Source organism: Mobula hypostoma, chromosome 13, assembly GCF_963921235.1.
Source record: "Mobula hypostoma chromosome 13, sMobHyp1.1, whole genome shotgun sequence".
NCBI lineage: Eukaryota > Metazoa > Chordata > Chondrichthyes > Myliobatiformes > Myliobatidae > Mobula > Mobula hypostoma.
The window spans coordinates 96,549,603-96,563,765 of NC_086109.1; the positions used below are offsets into that span (position 1 = coordinate 96,549,603).

Below are 14,163 nucleotides of genomic sequence, written 5' to 3' on the forward strand. Positions count from 1 at the left end.
CTCTGAACCCCTCCAACACCATCTCATCCTTTCTTAGATAAGGAGCCCAAATCTGCTCACCATACTGCAAGTGGGGCTTCACCAGCACCTTATAAAACTTCAACTTTACATCCTTGCTTTTATATTCTAGTCCTCTCAAAATGAATGCTAACATTGCATTTGCCTTCCTCACTGACTCATCCTGCAAATTAACCTTGAAAGAATCCTGCATGAGGAGCCCCAAGTCCCTTTACACCTCAGGTTTTTGAATTTTCTCACCATTTAGAAAATAGTCTACCCTTTCATTTCTTCTACCAAAGTGTGTGACCATACACTTCCCGACACTGTATTCCATCTGACAGTTCTTTTCTGTCTAAATCCTTCTGTAACCTCTCTACTTCCCCAAAACTACCTGCCCCTCTACCTGTCTCCGTATCATCTGCAAATTTGACAACAAAGCCATCTATTGCGTCATACAAAACCTTGACGTATAACATAAAATGAATTGGTCCCAAAGCAGATCCTGTGTAACACCACTAATCACCGGCAGCCAGTCAGAAAAGGCTCCGTTTATTCCCACTCTTTGCTTCCTGCCTATCAGCCACTGCTTTATCCATGCTAGAATCTCTCCTGTTATACCACGGGCTCATAGCTTGTTATGCAGCCTCATGTGTGGCACCTTGTCAAAGGCCTTCTGAAAATCCAAGCACACAACATCAACTGATGCTCCTTTGTCTATTCTGCATGTTGTTTCTTCAAAGAATTCCAACAGATTTGTTGGACAAGATTTTTCTTTGAGGAAACCATACTGAATTCAGCCTATTTTATCATGTTCCTCCCAAGTACCCTGAGACCTCATCCTTAATAATTGACTCCGCCATCTTCCCAACCATAGAAACAGACTAACTGGTCAATAATTTCCTTTCTTCTGCCTCAATCCCTTCTTGAAGAGTAGAGTGACATTTGCAAATTTTCAGTCCTCCAGAACCGTTCCAGAATCTCGTCATTCTTGAAAGATCATTATTAATGCCTCCACAATCTCTTCAGCCACCTCTTTCAGAACTCTGGGGTGTACATCATCTGGTCCAGGTGACTTATCTACCTTCAGACCGTTCAGTTTCCCAGGAACCTTGTCTCTGGAAATGGTAACTTCACACACTTCATGCCCCCTGACACCTGGAACTCCCACCATACTGCCAGTGTCTTCCACAGTGAAGACTGATGCAAAATACTTACTCAGTTTGTCTACCATTTCATCCTCTCTCATCACTACCTCTCCAGCATCATTTTCCAGTGGTCTGATATTCACCTCACCTCTTTTTTACATTATGTATCTGAAGAAACTTCAGGTAACCTTTTTGATATTATTGGCTAGGTTACCTTCGTATTCCATCTTTATGATTTCTTTAGTTGCCATCTGTTGGTTTTTAAAAGCTTCCCAGTCTTCTAACTTCCCACTAATTTTTGCTCTATTATATGTCCTCTCTTTTGACTTTGACTGCGTCCGGTGCTCCCGATGTGGCCTTTTATATATTGGTGAGACCCGACGCAGACTGGGAGACCGCTTTGCTGAACATCTACGCTCTGTCCGCCAGAGAAAGCAGGATCTCCCAGTGGCCACACATTTTAATTCCACATCCCATTCCGACATGTCTATCCACGGCCTCCTCTACTGTAAAGATGAAGCCACACTCAGGTTGGAGGAACAACACCTTATATTCCGTCTGGGTAGCCTCCAACCTGATGGCATGAACATTGACTTCTCTAACTTCCGCTAGGCCCCACCTCCCCCTCGTACCCCATCTGTTACTCTTTTTAATGCACACATTCTTTCTCTCACTCTCCTTTTTCTCCCTCTGTCCCTCTGAATATACCTCTTGCCCATCCTCTGGGTCACCCCGCCCCCCGTCTTTCTTCCCGGACCTCCTGTCCCATGATCCTCTCGTATCCCCTTTTGCCTATCACCTGTCCAGCTCTTGGCTCCATCCCTCCCCCTCCTGTCTTCTCCTATCATTTTGCATCTCCCCCTCCCCCTCCAGCTTTCAAATCCCTTACTCACTCTTCCTTCAGTTAGTCCTGACGAAGGGTCTCGGCCTGAAACGTCGACTGCGCCTCTTACTATAGATGCTGCCTGGCCTGCTGCGTTCACCAGCAACTTTGATGTGTGTTGCTTGAATTTCCAGCATCTGCAGAATTCCTGTTTTTTTTTTTGACTTTTATGTTGGCTTTGAGTTCTCTTGTCAGCCATGGTTGTGTCACCCTGCCATTAGAATACTTCTTCTTTGAGATGTATCTTTCCTGTGCCTTCTGAATTGCTCCCAGAAACTCCAGCTATTGCTACTCTGCCATCATCCCTGTTTAGTGTTCCCTCTCCATGAACTGTTTGTTCTTCTGCCATCAGGCAAACATTACAGGAGCATCAAAACTAAAACCACAAGGCTACTAAACAGCTTCCTCCCACAGGCAGTCAGACTGCTAAATAGCTGCTCCACCCGACTCTGCTTTGGACACTTTTAACTTGATTTTAACTGACATGTGGCTGTTGTGTTTTACTATTTATTGTTATGTTTATTATTTAGTGTTGCGTTTGTTATGTTATGATTGCACTGCCCCTGGGAAACGCTGTCTCATTCTGCCCTGCAGAGCTGATGTAGGATTAGAATGACAATAAAGTTTTTTGAATCTTGAATCTTTGAATCTTACGATCAATTTTGGTCAGCTCCTCTCTAATGCGTCTGTAATCCCCTGTACTCCACTGTAATACTGATACATCCGACTTTAGCTTCTCCTCAAATTTCAGGGTGAATTCAATCATATTATGATCACTGGTCCCCAAGGATTCCTTTACCTTAAGCTCTGTAATCAGTTCTGGTTCATTACACAACACCCAGTCTAGAATAGCTGATCCCCTTGTGGGCTCAACCATGAGATGCTCTAAAAAGCCATCACAGGCATTCTAGAAATTTCCCCTTCTGGAATCCAGCACCAACCTGATTTTCCCAATCTACCTGGATATTGAAATCCCCCATGACTATTGTAACATTGCCCTTTTGATATACATTTTCTATATCCTGTTGTAATTTGTGAACCACATCTTTGCTACTGTTTGGAGATCTGTATATAACTCCCATTTGAGAGTTTTTACCTTTGTAGTTTCATGGCTCAGGCCATGATTCTACACCTTCTGATCTGACGTCACCTCTTTCTAATGATTTGATTTAATTATTTTCAACCAACAGAGCCACCTACCCACTCTGCCTGCCTGCCTGTCCTTTCAATACAATATGAATCCTTGGACGTTAAGCTCCCAACTATAATCTTCTTTCAGGCACAACTCGGTGTTGCCCATGTCATACATTACAATCTGTAACTGTGCTACAAGTTCATCTACCTTAGTCCATATGCAGCACACATTTAAATATAACACCTTCAGTCCTGTATTCATCATCCTTTTTGACTTTGTCCCCCTTTTACATTGCAACTCATCCAGTTGACTACAGTTTTATCTGATCATCAGACTGTCCCTGCTTGAGGTCTCACTACATACTATCTCTGTTTGTAAACCAACTACTCCATCCTCAGCACAATCACTCTGGTTCCCACCCCCCTGCTAAATTAGTTTAAGCTCCTCCCCGACAGCTCTAGAAAATCTGCTTGTGAGGATATTGGTTGCCCTCGGGTTCAGATGTAACCTGTCCCTATTGTACAGATCATACCTTCCCCAGAAGGGATCCCAATGATCCTTAAATCTGAACCCCTGTCGCCTGCACCAGTTCCTCAGCCATGTATTCACCTGCCAGATCATCCTATTCTTACCTTCTCTGGTGCGTGGCATTGGGCCACAATCCACAGGCTACTACCCTGGTGTCCTGTTTCTCAGCTTTCTACCTAACTCCCTAAAATCTCTCTTCAGGACCTCCTCACCTTGTCTACTTGTGTCATTGGTGCCGATATGTACCAAGACTTCGGGCTGCTCACCCTCCACCTTTGGAATGCTGTGGACCTGATCCGAGACGTCCCTGACCCTGGCACCTGGGATGCAACGTATCATCGCTATCACATCCACAGAACCTAGTTTCTGTTTGTCTGACTATGAGTCTCCTATCACCAGTGCAGTCCACATAAACAACATCCCAGCTCTACCTTCATCACTTCCTTGAAAGTAATCAAGTTTGTAAGACACGGCTCAATTGCTCATTCATCCTATCCTTAAGAATCATCTCCAATGGCTTCCCTGCCACCGATGTGAGACACGACTGCTCATGGTTTCCAGGATCAGCTACTCACCAATCCTCTAGGGCCTTGCCTGTGGCTTGAGAAGACATTTGTTAGGAGCCCAGCAATCTCACCCTTGGCTCTCATTAACCTGGGCTATATCCCATCAAACCCAGTGGATTTATCCACCTTAATGCTCTTTGAGAGACCTGACACCACCTCCTTTATCTCAAACAATCCTAGCACATTAAAGCTGATCTCCCTATTCGCCACATCCTTCTCCTTGGTAAGTACCATAGCAAAGTAATTCTCTCCTTCCAAGTACATGTTCCCATCTTACCCTTGAATGGTCCTACCCTCTCCCTGGTTATCCGCTTGTCTTAATGTATGTAGATAATGTCTTGGGATTCTGTTTAAACTACGGATTTTTCATGTCCCCTCCTGGCACTCCTAATTCCCTTTTGGGCTCCTTTTCAGCTTCCTGTAATCCTCAGCGCTGTGTTTAATTTGAGTTTCCTAAGCCAGTTGCAGGCTCTTACTCCCCACCCAGGCGGTGATGAAGACCGAACTGATAAGTGCATTTGCACTGTTGCCATGGTGACACCTCTGGAGCAACAGACCCACAGCTGGGGCGTTTGTTTCTGACAGCGAACGAGAGATGTGAGTTAGTCCCTCTGAGAAAAACCTCAAGAAAACTTCTTGAAATAAAGGTAGAAAATATCAGAAATACTCGTCTGGTCGGGCAGCGGACAATTAACATTTCACTTGAATGAACCTTCGTCAGCGATGGAAGGGGTGAAGGGAAGATCAGGGGGATCATTTGTGCTGAGATGGAAAGAAGTGAAAGGAGGAGAATGCAGGAGCGATGTGTCTGGGGAAGGTGTAAGTGAGAGGGAGGGAGAGAGGAGTCTGAAACAGGAGCGTTGTGTCTGGGGAATCTGTAAGTGAGAAGAGAGTGAAAGCGGGGAGTCTGAAGCAGGAGCATTGTGTCCCAAGGTAGCCGACACAATTAAGGGAGGTGTGGAGATTTACACTTGACAATTGGGCCAAGTTGCTATCACCAGGCAGTGGGAATAAATAACATTCACAAAATCTTGAATAGTGATTTTGAATGGCAGATTTTTATTGAGAAAAGGTACAACAAAGAGGTGACGTTGCTGCAGACGGAATTTACGTTCTTCGTGTGAGGTTTCCACGGCTACTCCGTGTTGCTGCAGTGATCTGCAATGGCTTTCGTTTCCTGGCTGAGTGCCTGCCCTGTTGGACACACCACAGGCTGCTACTGGGAGTGTTGCTGTTCCATCAGAAAGGCACACGGATAAAGTCGAACCTTATGTTGCAGATTTTCGGGAATGACTGACCCGAATGTTTCCTGAGTACGCTCCTTGGGAAGATGTATTTTCACACTGTGCTGTGGTGGATACCACAGGAGAGTAGATTATTTCACAGTCAAGAGGCTCTGCACCATTTTCCCCACAGAATACTCCTGATAACAGGAATTACCTGAGGTCTTCTCTCATTCATTAATCATGTGAGTAAACAATTTAACTTATTCAGAAACTATACAGAAATATTACTGAAAGCACAGTCTTTGCACCTCCCTGAAGATACACAACGTTGACAAATGGAATTAAGCTCAACACAGGGACATAAAAAATAATCATTTGCAGTAATCATTAAGGCATAATTGGTTCACCAAGAATTAATTCCAAAAGGCTGCATTAACCAAAGTCTTGGCACTGTTATTTAAGTGATACGTCAAATCCCTTCAATGGTTGATATGGTCTGAGTTCACGATTTTGTGGATCATCACCCAAACACATCTCGAAATTACCCAACTCCTGAGTTTCCTGTTATTTTAAATACAGAACATCCTCCTCTGCAGTGCAGATCTGGTGAACTTTCTGATGCTGGTCAACTCCAGTTCCAGACACCAAAGAGATTCACTATTTACATTTACCGATGGATTAAGGCGTCGGAAAACCACTGATTGACAGGATCCTTGTTTGCTTTCACCCACTTGATGTTGGCCTTGGTCTTCTCCAGAGCCTGCTCAAGGGCACGCGTTCCAGAACCAAATCCGATGTGCTCGTTATCCTTCCGAAACTGTTCAAGCTGCCAAGAAAACCAGCAGAGCACAAAGTTCATCCCTGACACCAACACACACAAAATGCTGGAGGAACTCAGCGGGTCAGGCAGCGTCTATAATCAGTCAACGTTTTAGGCCAAAACTCTTCTTTGGGACTGGAAAGCAAGCAGGAAAATGCCAGAATAAAAAAAGGTGGGGGAAGGGAAGGATGATAGCTAGAGGGTGATAGGTGAAGCCAGGTGGGTGGGAAAGATAAAGGGCTGCAAAAGAAAGAATCTGATAGGAGAAGCCTCACTTCCGCAAATTTCCATTCAGCTCCAGTAGTGATAGAATATTCCATGGTCAGAGGAGTAGACACGAGGTTCTGTGGATGTGATAGAGACACATATGTGGCCTCCCAGGTGCCAGGGTCAGGGATGCCTCGAATCAGTGTCAGCAAGTGTATGGTTATGCACTTTGGTAGAAGAAGTACAAGCGTTGACTATTTAGTAAACGGGGAAAAAATTCTAAAATCTTAGGTGCAAGGGGAATGGGGAGTCCCTGTGCAGGATTCCTGAAAGATTAATTTGCAGGTTGAGTTGGTGGACAAGTCAAATGCAATTTTAGCGTTCATTTTGAAAGGACTGGAATGTAAAAACAAGGATGTAATGCTGATGGCTTTGTAAGGCTTTGGTGAGGCCTCACTGGGAGTATTGTGAGCAGCTTTAGGCCTCTTAACTTAGAAAGGATGTGCTGACATTGGAGAGTGTTCAAAGGAGGTTCATGAGTATAATTCCGTGAATGAAAGGGTTATTGTATGAAAAGCAATTGATGTCCCTGGGCCTGTACTCACTGGAGTTTAGAAGAATGAGGGGGATCTCACTGAAACCCATCAAATGTTGAAAGGCCTAGATAGAGTGGATGTGGAGAGGATGTTTCCTATGGTGAAGGAGTCCTGGACCAGAGGGCACAACCTCAGAATAGAGGAATGTTTATTTAGAACAGAGATGAGGAGTAATTTCTTTTGCCAGAAGGTGGTGAATCTGTGGAATTCTTTGCCACAGATGGCTGTGCAGGCCAAGTCTTTGGGTGTATTTAAGGTGAACGTTTGTAGTTTCTTGATTAGTCAGAACATGAAAGGTTACAGGGAGAAGGCAGAAAAATGGGGTTGAGAGGGAAATGAATCAGCCATGATAAAATGGCAGAGCAGACTTGATGGGCTGAATGGCCTAATTCTGCCCCTATGTCAAATGGTCTTACCTGCATTGTTGGTAAACGTGAGAAACGGTGGAGGAAGCTGATGTTGAGTGGTACATGTGCTACTTGGCTTTCCCCCGTTTAGAACACCAGGAACCAGTACAGTGCGGTGAAAGTCTCCACAAGTGGACAGAGCGGGTGGGGGCAACAGGGAACACCTTAAGCAGATCAGTGTGTGGCCTGAGTGGGCAGTCTGAGTCAAGAGACGAGAATGGGAGTAGAAGCAGCGACCACAGCCCCAACCGTCTGCAGAGAGCAGTGAATGCCCCTGGTTCTCAGGTTTCCGGAAGAGTTTGTTCATTATGTGCTGTGCCGTATGATTGGGTGATCATGGTCCTTTCATGACCATGACTGTTCTCAGCAAATTTTTCAACATTAGAGGTTTGCGATTGCCTTCCTCTGGGCAGTGTGCACCAAATGTGCTCCCATTTTAAGGAGGAAGAGAGAAACCAGGAAACTACCAATTATTGGCTTGACCAGGGGCTGGAGAAATCCTGGAGTTTTTCATAAAGAAGTGAGAACACAACATGGAAAAGCTATTTCACCTTTCACAGGGAACTCATATCTGACCATAAGACATTGACCTAATTCTGTTCCTTTCAGCCCACCGAGTCTGCTCCGCCATTCCATCAAGGCAGCTTTATTATCCCTCTCAACCCCACTCTCCTGTCATCTCCCCGTACCATTGATGCCCTGCCTAATGAAGAACATATCAACCTCTGCTTTAAATATATCCAATGACTTGGCCTCCACAGCTGTCTGTGACAATGAATTCCACACTCTTTAGATAAAGAAATTCCTTCTCATCTCTGTTCTAAATCTACGGCCTTCTACTCTGAGGCTATGCCCTCCGGTTCCCCAACTATAGGAACATTCTCTCCACATCCACTCTTCTAAGCTTTTCAATGCTCAGTAGTTTTCAATGAGATTTCCCCCCTCACCCATTCTTCTAAATTCCAGTGAGGACAGGCCCAAGCCATCTTGTGACTCAGGTAGGATTTCTTCCTTTTTGCAGAGTGGTGGTGCCAGGGGAGGTGATAGAGGCAGAAACATTAGAAAATTTAAGATACTCTTGGACTGGAGCATAGATGACAGAAAACTGGAGGACAATGTGGGAGGGAAGGGTTAGGTGTAGGTTAAAAGGTCAGTACAGGGCCACACTGTAGTGTTCTAAGTAACATTTTCAACAGTAGGTCAGGCAGCATCGGGAAAGCGGAGATGGACAGTCAATGTTTTGGGCCGAGACCCTTCATTTCCATGTTTGCTGCTGGCCCAAAGATAAATGGGAAACTGCGTAGTGAAGAGGCGTAGAAGCTTCATGAGACATTGAGGTATTTTTGCTTGCTGAATGAGACACCGTCATCAGAATGGGCAGGGGGGCCCATTTCCTTACTGAAAGAGCAAGCAGCAATGTGGCTGAGGGGTCCGGTACAGGAACGGGAGATTATCCCCCCACACTGAGAGGGGTCCGGTACAGGAACGGGAGATTATCCCCTCTCACTGAGAGGGGTCCGGTACAGGAACGGGAGATTATCCCCTCTCACTGAGGGGGGTCCGGTACAGGAACGGGAGATTATCCGCTCTCACTGAGGGGGGTCCGGTACAGGAATGGGAGATTATCTCTCACTGAGAGGGGTCCGGTACAGGAACGGGAGATTATCCTCTCTCACTGAGGGGGGTCCGGTACAGGAACGGGAGATTATCCCCCCTCACTGAAAGGGGTCCGGTACAGGAACGGGAGATTATCCGCTCTCACTGAGGGGGTTCCGGTACAGGAACGGGAGATTATCCCCTCTCACTGAGGGGGGTCCGGTACAGGAACGGGAGATTATCCCCTCTCACTGAGGGGGGTCCGGTACAGGAATGGGAGATTATCTCTCACTGAGAGGGGTCCGGTACAGGAACGGGAGATTATCCCCTCTCACTGAGGGGGGTCCGGTACAGGAACGGGAGGATGTCTCCTCTTGCTGAGAAATGTCAGTGAGTGTTTTTTACAGAGCTCAGTGTCTGGGAGATGGTGATGTGTAGATGGACCTGGGTGTCCTTGTACACGGATCACTAGCCACCAACAGGTGGATACCGGGGTCAGGAATCGGGCGCGTGGTTGACAGGAAGTCATTGATGGTTTCACTAAAGGAGTGAAGATATCCTTCTGCAGATACACAGATGCAAAACTAAAAACAGAAAGCTCAAAATAAATTTATTATCAAAGTACATACTGTTTATGTCAACGTATACAACCCTGATCGTCGTCTTGCAGGCATACTCAGTAAATTCAGTAAGCACAATAGAATCAACGAAAGACCGCACCAACAGGGCGGACAGCCAATGCACAAAAGACAACAAATAGAGAGAAACAAAAATTATTATAATATCAATAAAATTCTGGAAGCACCAACCTGTTTGAGCTCAAACTCTGTGGAAAATCGTTCTGTGACGCTGGATATTAGTCGCGAGAATGAGAAGGAACCACCACCATACCTGAAGGAAGGAAGGTCAGCTGTTAACACACGGCTCCTCGTAGACCCCACCCTCCTGCAGGTACAGTTCCAAGCCTTCGTCTGCGGATCGATCGGGACGCCGGGGTACTCACTGCTGGAAAATGGTTGCCCAGTTTGCTCTGATGAAGTCCCATGTCAAAGACTGACCAACTACATTACTGGCAATGGCAGAGATGGTGGAGGTGGCATCTTGCTTCCGAATCTTGCTCGGATCCAGTGCATACTGCAGATACCTGGATCAAAGCAAAGGGAAGGAAGGTGAAATACAAGTAAAGGCAGGAGCTCCCATTCCCATTCCAATATGTCAGTCCATGGCTTCCTCTACTACCACAATGAGACCAAACTCAGGTTGAAGGAGCAACGCCTTACATTCCATCTGGGTAGCCTCCAACCTGTTAACATGAACTTTAACTTCTCTCTCTCTCCCCCATTTTCCGTTCCCCATTCTGGATCCCCTCTCACCCCTTTTCTTCTGCCCTCCTGCCCATCACCTCCCTCCACTCTCTGCAGGGAGAAACTTTTGTTTAGCTCTATACATGTGTATGCTTAAACTTGAACTTGAAGCATGGTTCACTGTCCTCTCCTATCAGATTCCTCCTTCTTCAGCCCTTTGCCTCTTCCACCTATCACTGCCGAGCTTAATTCATCCCTCCCCTCCACACACACCTACCTTCCCCCTCACCTATCACCTGCCAGCCTGTACTCCGCCCTCTCCCCCACCATCTTATTCTGGCTTCTTCCTCCATCCTTTCCCACCCTGATGAAGGGTCTCAGCTCAAAATGTTAACTATTTATTCCTCTCTCTAGATGTTGCCTGATCTGCTGAGTTGCTCCAGCATTTTGTGCATGTTATTCCCAGTCCAGCTGTAATCAGGAGGATCCTGGAATAATTCTGGGGAATGTGGGGCTGTTTCCCTGACAGATCCTCCCAGCAGATAGGGAATATCTGCCTGTGAGCAGCAGTGCCTGGGCTGCCCCCTGATCCTCACCGGTTCAGCAGCCATGGTTGTTTGGTGCAGGCCAGAGCTCCTCGTAATTTGTCAGACTCTGTGGCTATTGTGGCATTCATGAACATCTCCCAGGCAAAGTCCCACTCCTTCTCTCCACCTGATGCTATAGCACTGCAGTAGACCGCCGACTTCAGGTTCAGTGGGATCCTGCACGGTGAAAACATTAAAGATGAGAGTAATGTGATTTATGTCACACATTATTGGATATGCTTAATGCAGAGGTTGCACGGTTCTTGATTTTCATTCAGAGACACAGCGGCCCTTCCAGCCCTTGAAGCTGCGTCACCCAAAAACCCCTGACAACCCGGATTTACCCCAAACCCGGGACAATTTACAATGACCAATTAACTTACCCAGACTGTAAGGAAACCAGAGGATGTGGAGAAAACCCACACATTCCACGGGGAGGGTGTACTCTAACACCCCGAGCTGTAATAGTGTCACGCTGACCGTGGCGTTGTGAGGGCATCGGAGGTCACGGTGAGAAGGCAGGAGACTGGTGTTGAGAAGGATAATAAATCAGCTGTAATGGAATGGTGGAGCAGACTCGATGGGCTGAATGGCCTAATTCTGCTCTTATGTCTGCGGTCTAAGTTGTGCAGATGTACTGTGGAGGCATTCTAACTGGTTGTCTCACCAGTTGGTGTGGAGGAGCCACTCCACAGGATTGGAAAAGCTGCAAGAATTTTTAAACGCAGCCAGCAGCTCCATCTCCACTGGCCTCCCCAGCATCAACGACACCTTCAAAAGCCGATGTCCCATAAAGGGGCATCCATCATTAAGGATCCTCATCACCCAAGACATGGCCTCTTCTCAAGGAGAAGGAACAGAAGTCTGAAGACAGACACTCAACGTTTCAGGAACAGCTTCTTCCCCACCCTGCCATCAGATTTCTGAATGGACAACGAGCCCCTGTATACTACCTCACCACTTCTCTCTCTTTTAAATTTATTCTCTTTTTGAACTATTTCCTTATTTGGTTATGTATATTTTCACTGGAATTTACAGTTTTTATTATTATGCATTGCATTGTACTGCTACCACGAAAGAAGAAATTTCATGACATGTGCCGGTGATATTAAACCTGATTTTGAATTTCACCAACGTGGAGACAAACAAGCTTTTCATTCACTTCAAGGCACACAAGACTGTCCGTCTCTTTTCCTCAACAGTAAAAGATCATAGCACATCTTCCAAATTGAATTTTTACAACTTCAAAAAGATATGTTAAATTACAATTCCTGAAAGTGGCATCACAGGTACAAGGTGTCGTAAAGAACAGTTTTGGTGAAAAATCAAAGTATTGTGTATAGGAGTTGAGATATTATGTTGAATTGTATAGACATTGGTGAGGCTAATTTGGAGTATTGTGTGTAGTTCTGATCACCCACCTACAGGAAAGATCTCAATAAGATTGAAAGAGTGCAGAGAAAATTTACAAGGATGTTGCCAGGACTTGAGGACCTGAGTTATAGGAAAAAGTTGAATAGGTTAGAACTTTATTCCCTGGAGCACAGGAGAATGAGGAAAAATTTAATAGACGTATACAAAATTATGAGGGGTATAGAGACAGGGTAAATGTAAGCAGGCTTTTTGCACTGAGGTTGGGTGAGACAAGAACTAGAGTTCATGGGTTAAGGGTGAAAGGTGAAATGTTTAAGGGCAACGAGGGGGAATTACTTCACTCAGGGTGTGGAATGAGCTGCCAGAGGAAGTGGTGGATACGAGCTTCATCTCAACATTTAAGAGGAATTGGGATAAGTATGTGGATGGGAAAGTTGTGATGTGCTATGGTCGATGGGACCAGGCCACAGGCCCTCAGTGACATTTAATTAGCCGCATAGATTTCACCTGAAAGGCTTACGTATTATTGCCTGAAATCATCCAGTGTCTGAAAAACTCCTCTGCTTTCTTCTGACACTCCTTGAGTCCGTAGGAGCAAGCCACACTCATGGCATTGACTTCATTGTACCTGAGAAGAGAAAGAAGTTGTTCACTGTGACGATGGAGACAGAGAGCAATCCACAGCCTCTTATAGACCTGACAAGATGCAGTTCCAATTTGCAGTTGCCTTCACACTAAAGACATAGGAATGGTTTGGAGTGATTTATTTATTTATTGAGATACAGGGCAGAGTAGACCTTCTGGCCCTTCGAGCCACACCATCCAGCAATCCCCCAATTTAACCCTGGCCTAATCACGGGACAATTTACAATCACCAATTAACCTACCAATCTGTATGTCTTTGGACCTTGGGAGGAAACCAGAGCACCCAGGGGAAACCCACACAGTCACAGGGAGAACGGACAAACTTCTTACAGGCAGCAGCGGGAATTGAACCCCAGGTCACTGGCGTTGTGAGACATTGTGGTACCAAATACCAAATATGTGCAAATGGGACTGGCTTAAATGGGGATCTTGCTCAAAGTGCACCAGCTGAACTGAAGGACCAGTTTTGTGGGGGATGGAAACAGCAACAATAGTGCTGAAGGTGGGGTAGTTGGGTTACAAACAGAGACAGTGTGCAGCAAGACTTCTAGCAAGGACAGGCAACAGGATGAGTTGCAACACATAAGGTGAACAAAATCAGAAAGGGTGAATACAGGACTGAAGGTGTTATATCTGAATGCACACTGTATACGGAATAAGGTGATGAACTTGTAGCACAGTTACAGATGGACAGGTACTCCGGCCGCCGCGGTGCTGGGAGGCGTGATGCCGCCTCTTGGTGAGGTCGAGGCCTGGGCCCGGCCCCACCGCACCGTCGGCAGCCTGCAGCCAGTGCGAGGCGGAGGGGGCTGGACCTGGCCTGCTGCTCGTCGTGACCGCCCCCGCCGCCTGGTACGGCCAGCGCAACGGTGAGCTGCGAGCCCACTTCCATAGGCCAGTAACCAAGGTGATCATCCCAACGGCGGAGCAGGCGGAAGAGGAGACATCTCCCAACGGCTGCAAAGGCGGATGAGGATGCCCAACAATGGGTAGGGAGGCTTGCGAGCACGCCGCAAGAACTGCCGTAGACCCACAACACTCAGGGCTTGTCTACCTAGCGTGTGAAGCCTGGATTCGGCGGACTGCGCAGAAGAAACTATCACTGGTTCAACGGGCAGAAAGGCGATTCTCAGCAATGTGTTGT

General features: G+C 46.3%; 1 protein-coding gene and 1 long non-coding RNA gene across 2 annotated transcripts in view; one reads left to right on the plus strand and one right to left on the minus strand.

Moving 5' to 3' along the window:
• Positions 1–14,163, plus strand: part of LOC134355815 (uncharacterized) — a 67,442-nt gene that overhangs the window by 1,222 nt on the left and 52,057 nt on the right. The gene's annotated exons all lie outside the window — the stretch shown is intronic.
• The window catches only part of anpepb.1 (alanyl (membrane) aminopeptidase b, tandem duplicate 1), a 68,804-nt gene continuing 59,937 nt past the window's right edge, over positions 5,297–14,163 (minus strand). Inside the window, exons 16-20 of the mRNA XM_063066262.1 lie at positions 12,895–13,002; positions 11,010–11,177; positions 10,113–10,253; positions 9,919–10,000; positions 5,297–6,309 (exon numbers count right to left, since the gene is read on the minus strand). Coding sequence (XP_062922332.1) covers positions 6,151–6,309; positions 9,919–10,000; positions 10,113–10,253; positions 11,010–11,177; positions 12,895–13,002 — 658 coding nt within the window. The 3' untranslated portion in view covers positions 5,297–6,150. The remainder of the gene's footprint in view (positions 6,310–9,918; positions 10,001–10,112; positions 10,254–11,009; positions 11,178–12,894; positions 13,003–14,163) is intronic.